This window comes from Nannospalax galili, unplaced genomic scaffold, assembly GCF_000622305.1.
Source record: "Nannospalax galili isolate Female #2095 unplaced genomic scaffold, S.galili_v1.0 scaffold805, whole genome shotgun sequence".
Classification (NCBI taxonomy): Eukaryota; Metazoa; Chordata; class Mammalia; order Rodentia; family Spalacidae; genus Nannospalax; species Nannospalax galili.
The window spans coordinates 1,216,759-1,226,991 of NW_008353486.1; the positions used below are offsets into that span (position 1 = coordinate 1,216,759).

Below are 10,233 nucleotides of genomic sequence, written 5' to 3' on the forward strand. Positions count from 1 at the left end.
GGTATCTTTACTTGCTGAGACATCTTGTTGGCCCTTGAGATTTTTTTCTTTTCTTTTTTGGTCTTTTTGAGACAGGGTCTCCCTGTAGCCTCAGCTGGCCTAGAACAGGCTGGCCTAGATCTCATAGAGATCTGCCTGCCTCTGTGCTGGGATTAAAGGTGTGCACCACCACGCCCAGTGAGAACTATTTTTTTAAAAAGACAAGAGTCAAGTAAAAAAGTGTATACATGTGAGGAGGAAGAAAAATCAGCAGACTATTTGGCAAAAGGAAGTTATTGCCATTGAAAAGACCTTCATTTCCTCAGAGGTCAGCCAAAGCAGAGAGAGGCTTGAGAGCTGTACCAATTCTATTTTAGTGCAAAGAAGCTCACCATTAATCAAGAGGAATACTTTTTTTCCTTGATTTGTTTCTAGGCTCGCATGGCGTTTATAAAGAACACTGATCATAATGACTGAACACTTTGGTGACAGTTTTAAAAACAGAGTATGGTAGCACATGGCTGTGATCCCAACACTCAGGAGGTATAGACAGGAGGAGGATCATGGCTAACAAACAAGTGGAAATGTCTGTCTTTGACAAAATCTGGTCTGATGGGAATCTCCAGCTAGTGTCCAAGACTGCATTCTTTATTATACCTTCAGTGCATCTCCCTAAGCTGGTCTCATAAACTCTATTTTGATAAATGGCAATTCTACCTTTTTTCTTGAAGAGGCTCACAGAGCTGAGTCATTTTGCATCTCTCTCTCTCTCTCTCTCTCTCTCTCTCTCTCTCTCTCTCCCTCCCTCCAACTCAGGATTCTACAGCAGAGCCACTCCCCACACTGCAACACTCAATCTTCACACACACCCTTTTCATTCACATGACACATCGGCTGTGTCTTCAAAACCACATCCAAGATGTGATCACTTTCAAACCATCTCCACTGCCAACACCTTGACTGGAGACCAATCTCCTTCCAGGATTACAAGTCTTCCTGCTCTTCCTTTTGCCTGTTCAGATCCTATTTAAGCCCCGGTGACTTTACTCCCGTACTCAAGCCCCTCCCATCTCACAGAGTTAAAAGCCAAGAAGATACTCTAGAGAACAAGTGAAAGGGGAGGAGATACATTAAAGGACACTTCTAAGAGTAATTCTGAAAGGGAGCAGTTAGTGATGTGGTGAGACAGCCCTGGTGGCAGAGTGCTTGCCTAACGTGTGTGAAGTCTGAACTTCAATCTCTAGTACCACTGAGGTAGACAACCTGGTAAAAACATATACCCTTAGTATTCTAGATGAGTAGAAATGGAATTTTCCTACAAGGAACATTTAAATATGAAGACTGCTCCAAAGGAAAAAGCCATTGGGATTATCTTTGAGGCTGCAATTAGGAGACATAAATGCGATATTTCTTCCCTTGGCCAAAATATTGACATTTCTTTAAAGATTATTAGTTTTATTTTTTTGAAACAGAGTCTCACTATGTACCTGGTTGGCCTGCAACTCACTATGCAAACCAGGCTGGACTGCACCTGCCTCTGCCTCCCAAGTGATGGGATCAAAAGTGTGTACCACCAAGCCTGACCGCAGATTTACTTTATTATTTACATGTATGAGCATATGTCTGGATGTACACATGCATGCGTGCTCCCAGAGACCAGAAGATGTCGGTTCCCTTGAAACTGGAGATACAGGCAGTTGTGAGCTACCTAACTTGATAGCTTAGAAACTGAACTCCTTCCTGTCCTCTGCAAGAGCAACAAGGGTTTTTAACAACCGAGTCATCTCTCCAGTCTCTGACATTTCTTTAACACAGATGAGTAAGTAAGGTACTGCCACAGAAACAGAAATACTCAAAATGCTTGAACAAAAAACCCCACCTGACTAATGATTTTACATTGCCTGAGTTTTAAAAACTTGAATTTCATTAAAAAAAAAGAGCTGAACACACAAACTTTTATCATCATGAGCACAATTCAAGTAGCTTAGTATGCAACTTGAAAAGAGGCAATTCTCTAAGAGCTTAACTTAGAATAGTCTAAGCCACTAAAATGTTGTTTTATTAGTAAGAGGTGACTTCCAAAGAAAACAGATACAAAGTGTCACATTAAATGCATTTCCAGTTAGTACTGCATAAGTGTAGAGTAGATCTGTCCAGTCTGGGCCCTTATTGTTTCTGGCTTCCCCCTCTCAACTGCGCAAAAAAGGAATCCACAAAGACAAATTCACATATCTATTTTGAAAAGTATTTACTTAGTTTGAATAAATTAATTGCAAATAAAAATTAAGCTACAATATATAGCCTGAATAGAAATGACAAGAACTAACACAACACAGGACTCCATTTCCTTGCGTTAGTCACAAAGCACGTGACCAGAAAACTTCAAAATCAATTAAATTTCTTTGAAAACAGGGCAACAACCAGCAGTTACTGATACATCACAGGTAACTTATAATACAAATTTCCTGACATGCATTTCCTGAGTGAAACCAAATGATCATTTTCAAAACAAGAAATTTGACAACCAAATAAAATAAAATAGTTCATGGCTTCTAAGTGACAAATTTTTTTGTTCTACTTAAAAAAAAAATTCAGAACATTGATGTAATAAGATAAATTAACGCTATACTACCACATACAAAAATTTGCTACAGTCAATGAAGTATTATACAAGGTTTCAAACTAAAGGAAAAGAAATCAAAGACTGAGAGATGATTCTGCCTAGTCTAAAAGGACACTGATTCCCACAAGTGTCGAAGGGTTTGGTGTAGTGTGACTGTCTCTACTTCTGGTGCGTCCTTTAGAAGGCTGGGGGTGAGAAGAAACTTGTGTTGCTTCTGAAAGCAAAGCACACACCGGAATTAGAGAACAGACCCGGCAAATGCAATCCTCCTCTGCTGTCACTGGTGCTCATCTGCTAACCGACATTTCCTTGAGTTCACTGTGGCAACTCTCCTTAGGAGTCAAGCCCACAGTTAAGGCTGGTCTGTAGGTTAAAAAAGGGAGGTACTATTGTCATTCAACCCTTTATAGCTCTCAATTTCTATGCCTGGATAAATCCAGAGACAGAGTACTAACAAAACATTTCTTTTTATTTCTTTTCTCTAAAAGCAAATCAAGTAATTTTCTTGTTAATTTCTTGTTAATTTATGCATTTTCTTATAGGATTTTTTTTCTTTTTTTTTTTTTTCTTTTCTTAGAAACAGTGAACAGATGAATCACAGTTTATATCCAAAAAAATAAACTTGCCAAATGTTGCTGGCACTAAAAACAGATTAGTTATCATGGGAGAAAAATAGATAATCTAAATTGCATATTCAAAGGAGCATATAAAATGTTTCTTACCACTTTTTTGTTATAGTACTATACTTGAGGAACACTAAGGACAAAAATCTTTCCTGATTAACTTCAATATGGTTAAGAACAAACACCCCTTAGTCAATGGCAATCAATGTGAATCTGGTTTTGTAAAGGGTTCTAATTTACCACATTTCCCTATTTATACGGGGTTGGGGGAGGTTGTCTTGCCTTTCTTCCTAGCTGCAAACCCTCACACTATGCGCCCACCACGCTCTGCTCACACAGAAGGTGTGCCCACCACCATCACTGTGCTATTGTACTGTGAATGCTCATGATCTTCTCTGTGATAAAGATAGACAGTAAAAATTAATATACATGTTGCCGTATTTTACACTGTCTGCAGCAAACTGTAAACTAACATAGTTTGAACCGACAGAACCCTCAGTTTTACAGAACCCAACACTGAGGACGGGTGATTCAAAAACACTAAGACGAAGGCATCAAATTAGACTGTCTTTTTCTCCTCAAAATATATTTTCAAAACTCAGATTCAGAAGTCTGGTACTTTCAAAAATTCCTTTGCTTGAGTTTCCCAGATTTTTCTCAGAAATTGCTATTTATTATAAATATTTTAAAAAATTCTTCATCTTAATGCAAATGACCAGAGCAGAGAAACTGACATGGACAAGAGGTTGGAAAACCCAACTCACTTAGCTTATAAATTTATAATGCAGTCCTGGAGGACAACTGTTTGTTAGTCTAGAGGTCCTTGGAAAATAAGTCTGATGTAGCCTTGTTCACCAGCCAACTGATGTGCACAGAAGGGACAGGCTGCATGAAAAGTGTGAGTACCATGAGGAAGTGGGATCTGGGACCAATAGGCTGTTGTCTTTTCTGAACACACATGCCCACAAGGGCTAAAGGCATGGGTTGGAGGGCCGGCGTCCACATAAAATCCAGCTTCACATCCAAGCCACAGAGGGACATAGGGACCAACAGACCTACACATAGGACATTCACGGTCTTTTCCGTCACGTTCTTCTTTGTTTCCCCAGTTATGATAACCGTGAACATGGCCACAGTTTAGATACACCCACGGTTGTTTTTCATCTACAACATCTTTCCTCTTCATACTGGGAAAAGCCAGTGTGTTGAAGCCCACGGGGCACTGAGGCCGTGCTGCGTTGATTTCCTGTCTCAAAGCTTCTAAATGCTTCAAGGTAGGAGTATGGGAAAGACCTTCTGCAGTACGCCACAGCAAGGTTGCACCACAAAGGTCGATTAGGGAGCCATCTTGTAGCTGATTGGTTTCGATTTCCACCTGGAGCAAAGAAGCAAATACACATTCACCACGATGTTTTGAATTTTCACATAAGAGTTTTGATTTTAAGGGCTTCCTAATGCCTAAGAAATGAAACTTCCTAATATTATCCACTAAATATTCAAGAAACTTTAGTAGCAGTCATAAAAATGTTAAGTTTGAAAATCAAGGAAAACACTGAATAGTAACACATTTCTAGTCAAAAGACAACTTCTGATTCAAATATCTGGTTAGTCAACAAACCTACTATCTTTAATTAGTTGAGTATGGTAGAAGGCATATAGTTAGGTCCTAGGCTGTCTAACCTAGGAAATCTTAGGTTAAATATACTACCACAATGCAACAGAAAAATAGATGCTTTACTAACTGAAACAAGACACCATTCTCTAGAATTAATATTTGGAAGTCAGTGATGGTCTTACCTCTCCGTGTCAGCAACATATTTAAGAGTTACTTTAAACACACACACACTGTTGCAGAGGGAGAGGGAGAAGGGAGGCGGAGAAGGGAGAAGAGGGGAGAGGGGGAGGGAGATCTATCTTATATATTTACTGTAGTCAGAAAAGCTATAAAAAGAAGCTACAAATCAGTACTTACCATTTTTCCTCTCTGCTGAGCTGATCTGGTTTCACGTAGACTGAACACATTTCCACATACTGATATTTCTCTCCATATTCCAGGCTTGGAGTCTTCTGTGAACCCATTGCGTGGATGCATCACAAGAACACCATTAGTGGTCAAGCCATCCATCTGCCCATCAGATGTCTTCCATTTGGCAGCCTTTTCCTATAGAAAGAGCAGTGAGTTTCCATTTATGTATAATTTAGAAATAGAAACTGGTATAAAAGAAATGCATTATTTAGGAAAAATGCTTTTTACCCCAAGAAAGATGTTTTTTGATGAATCAAATCCTGCAGCATAAATCCGTGCTGTAAAGGGAGGATTCCGTTCACATATTATCCTACAGGCAAATCTTGATATAGTGCTTTGAACTGACTGTGTATCAGAGTTACTTTGACTTCCAGGAACTGTGTCAGTTACTACAAAATCAATAGGACTTTCAGTTGACCGACCAATCTAAAGGAAAAATAAATATATAATATAAACTTATTCAAAGAACTTAGTGGAATCCATTCAAGAAAGGGCTAAGGCAAAAACATTAAGCCTCTGAAGTTTCTAAAGCTTAAACTTAGAATACTTAACTATGGGGACATCTACACCCTTGAAAACTAATCTGTTGTACTCTGATACAGTAATCACGTGAAGCATAGAATTAAGTGGGAGCGTATGATGGAATTTATGAAACCCTCAGGGAATAAAGAATTCAGCACGGCTGCAGGCTTTAACCTCGTAAGGTGGAAATAGATCTACCACATACTACTTACTTTGTCCAACAGAATATACTCAACATGAGCAGATCTTTTATAACTCTAGAACTACTAATCCCACTCTACAATGTTAACATGCTGCTGTCTTCAGGAGCTAGAAAATGTGCGTTAAAAACACTGATCCTTATGTCAATGACTATGCAGCCTTGCTTGGAGGTCTGTATACATTTCAGGGATTTCTCCATTTCTTTTCATTAGGTTATTAGCTGTCATTTCTTGCTTTGGGCAGTGTTTGTTTTCAGCAACAAGCCTCTCCTCTAACAACTTACTCTTATTCTGATATGGGTTGATGTGCTGGACAGCTTTAGTGTCAACTTGACACACCTGGGTTGAGGGAGCCTCAACAGGGGAATTGCCTCTATTGGACTGGATGTCTGAGGGGCATCTTCTTGATGAGTGATGTGGGAGGGCCCAGCCCACTGTGGGTGGTGCCACCCCTGGGCAGGTGGGACTGTATTGTATAAAAAAGCAGGCTGAGCAGGGACCAGGGGAGCAAGCCAGTAAGCAGCATTCCTCCATGGCCTGTGTTCCAGCTCCTGCCTCCAGGTTCTTGCCCTGAGTTCCTACCTTGGGCTCCCTGATGAACTGTGACCTTGGAGATGTAAGCTGAATAAAACCTTTCCTTCCCAAGTTGGTACTGGTCAGAGTGTTTTGTCACAGCAATGAAGAACAAACTAGGACAGTTGAGAAATGAAATAACTAAACTTCAAAGAACACTATTTCTTGGTGTCAAGGATTCTCAAGGGAGCACAGGAAAGGAATTTCAATAGGCAGACTGTGTAGGACTGATTTCATATGCCTAGATAGCCTTTCCATTTTCTTCCTGATTCTTGCCTGTTTTTCGAGGTAAGTTTTCCAGGGGAGTTTTGGATAAGTGAGGTGTCCGAAGATTAAAACCATTAAGATTAGCTAGAAAGTTACTTGAATTTTTAAAGTTGAAGAAAAGGCAAATGTATAGAATAGATGACGAAAGTAACAGTGTCATAGCTTTTAAAGGAAACATTTAGAAGTCATACATTCTGTAATGTATTCATTACACAGTATTATACAACTGAAGAATGGGGGTGTGCAAATGAAATACCAGTACTCTACAAAGATAATGCCCTGGCCTGAACTCTATACCCTCTTGCCTCTCAGCCTCCTGGATGCTGGGACTATGGGCGAAGGACACCAGGCTGGCCCAAGAGTGAAGAGTGTGACCCTTAGAAGTTACACTATGTTTAGTTATATCAATATGCAATTACATAAAACTTTTCAGCGTTTTTGTTGTATCACTGAAAGGACAAAAGTCTTTTTATTTAGGTTCGATGGGTTTTGGGGGAAATTGGTTGGTTAACAACTATAAGATTGGATGTCCCTATATTTTTAAAATAATGTTATCCAAAGAAAATGGTCACAGACCCTTGAAGCTAAAAATAGTCTCCTCCCTCAAAAGAAGACTTTTTAGAGACATAAGATGCAGAGTAGGGACTGGACTGAGGATTAAAGTTCAGAATCGAGCAGAAGTAGCACTTGTTTGGGAAGAACTGACATTTGATTTGGGTCTCGGAGCAATACTGAGAATGACAAGTGAGGAGGAAGCGGCTTAAATATCTAGGCAGAGAAAAACCAACACGAATGTGATCAAACACCCCACATGTGGTTTTATGTCAAGATAAACATGAATGATTTTTCTGTGATTACTACTAAGAGTGTAAAACTAAGAGTTGAAAATATAGATCTTTCCGTGTCTTCCCACCATGAAAACAGCTGACAGCCTATTCACCCTTTTTATTTTTGTTTATTTTAAAAATACAGATCGTTCCATGTCTCCCCACCATGAAAACAGTTGACAGCCTATTCACCCTTTTTATTTTTGTTTATTTAAAAAATACAGATCGTTCCATGTCTCCCTACCATGAAAACAGCTGACGGCCTAGTCACCCTTTTTATTTTTGTTTTTTCTTTTGGGTCTAGGCTGGCCTTGAACTTGCAATCCTGCTTGCCTCCACCTCTCAGGCACTGGGATTACGGATGTGCATCATGCCTAGTTTTTTAGTTTATTATTCTTTTCGATTTTCCTTTCTCTTTTCTTCTCTCCTTCTTCTTGGCGGGCACTCCATCACTGACTTACATCTCAAGATCCCCCCCCCCCAGTTTTATTTTCAGATAGGATCTTGCTAAGTTGCCTAGACAGGTCTTGAACTTGCGATTCTCCTACCTCAGCCTCCCAAGCAGAAGGGAGTTACAGGCTTGTGCCATAGTATACAGCTAGCTTATTTTTCCATAAGAGTTACCCTTAAAAAAAAAAAAAATCAATCCAGACTAATTTCCTGCCATTTCTGTGCACATAGTTCTAGCTATAAAAAGCTGATCATCAATTTTCTACCACACTGATATCTCTTTTGGCAGAATGCCTTTGTATTTGTTGCTTCCAAAAGTCCGGCTCAACCTGATAAGAAGGTCCAGATAAAAAAAGGACTATAAGCCGGGCATGGTGGCGCTCGCCTTTAATCCCAGCACTCGAGAGGCAGAGGCAGAGGCAAGGTGGCTCTCTTGTGAGTTCAAGGCCAGCCTGGTCTACATAGTGAGTTCCAGGACAGCTGGGGCTACAGGGAGACCCTGACTCAAAAAGACCAAAAAAAAAAAAAAAAGGACTATAAAGCCTTTTATTCACCCTTCCTCCCAATCAAGAGTCTGTATTTCACATTTAGACTACCAGTGTAGCACCTAGGCATAAAATTAAATTGGGAGTTTGAGAATCTACCTGATAGACCAGACAATAAATGTTCTTGTCCAGTTTAGAAGGTAGAGAATTCATTTCTCAAAGACTGGCTAACATGCTACAGGACCTTCTGATTTTTCTCAGGCTTTGTGACACTAGGTATAATGCCTATAGACCAAACACCCATATCGAAAACTAATTAAGACACTGTTCTCAAAAATAAAAACAAAATATTTTGTTAATGAGTAAATTTAAATATATCTTTGGGCTTTTATACTTAATCTTTTTATTGAAAAGATTTTAATGGAAGATAGACTGTCAAATGACTGAAAATACATTTCGTATTGATTTTATAAAATATCAATTTTAAAGTATTTAAGTAAAGTTGGAAAGATTATCAAAATTTTCAGTACAAATGCACATTCTCAGCAATTCCATTTCTAGGACTCTATCCTAAAACAATAGTCACATATCTTCCCAGACATAAATGAGCTAAGATTCCACTACACTAATGTGCTAACAAGAAAAACCTGTGTTTACCAGTAATTAGCCAGCTAATATTCTAATATACATTCTAATACGCGTTCTAATATGAAAATCAGAATAAAGTGTCATTTTACACTCACTTTAAAGGCTACAATAACAAATGAAGAAACTGGGCCCTTGTTGGTATTGATGGTGGAGGTGAAAGTGGTACCTTGATCATGGAGAACAGCTTGTCAGTTCTTCAAATGGATAACACAGCATTAACAAATGATTTGTTAACAGTGATCTGATTCTTTAAGTGTGTGATCAGAAGAACTGAAACAGTAGTCAATGTGTATACACAAAAATTCACAGAGATATGATTCACAATATCCAGAGGGTGGAAACAACTCAATGCTGTTTTTTACTTAATCTTATAAAATAAAGAAAAATGAAAATTAACTGCGACAGTAATTCTAAAGGCAACATTATCAGTCGATCCTACTTAAGTTTCTTCAGAAAACTTAATGCTAAGAGAGAAAATACCAATAATTTTGCCTATGCCTTTGGGCTTCACTGCTTACAAAATTATCAGCACTAGACTGGTACGAAGAATGGGGGCCAGGGGAGTGCAACTTTTATTGTATCAGTAACTTTGACCAAATATGAGCAGAAAAACAAATTTGACTTCCTATATTTGATGTAAGTAGTTAAAATTGCTTGTACTTTTTGTTGCTTAAGAGAGGAAGGTAGGAGTACTGGCAAAAAAAAAAAAAAAACACACCATGTGCATAATGTTTCTGGGTGTCTTGTTTTGAATAATGACTTTTACTGAGTTTACTAGACAGTTGGCACAGCTCTGAGTACACTATACACCTAAATTCATTTAAGCTTTTTAACAGTTAACAGCGAAGCTACTACCTGAACTTTACAGAGGACACAGAGGCACGAAACAGCTAAAAAATGTTTACTAGGAATTCTGATTCCAGAGCCCATCTTAAAAAAGATTTTTTTTGGGGGGGGGTCTTTTTGAGACTGGGTGTCCCTGAAGCTCCAGGCTGGCCTCAAACTCACAG

The 10,233-nt window shown here is 38.9% G+C and overlaps 1 protein-coding gene across 1 annotated transcript in view; it reads right to left on the reverse strand.

Moving 5' to 3' along the window:
- Positions 1 to 2,211: 2,211 nt before the first annotated feature.
- Positions 2,212 to 10,233, reverse strand: part of Peli1 (pellino E3 ubiquitin protein ligase 1) — a 69,196-nt gene continuing 61,174 nt past the window's right edge. Inside the window, exons 5-7 of the mRNA XM_008850633.2 lie at positions 5,480 to 5,677; positions 5,198 to 5,386; positions 2,212 to 4,600 (exon numbers count right to left, since the gene is read on the reverse strand). Coding sequence (XP_008848855.1) covers positions 4,034 to 4,600; positions 5,198 to 5,386; positions 5,480 to 5,677 — 954 coding nt within the window. The 3' untranslated portion in view covers positions 2,212 to 4,033. The remainder of the gene's footprint in view (positions 4,601 to 5,197; positions 5,387 to 5,479; positions 5,678 to 10,233) is intronic.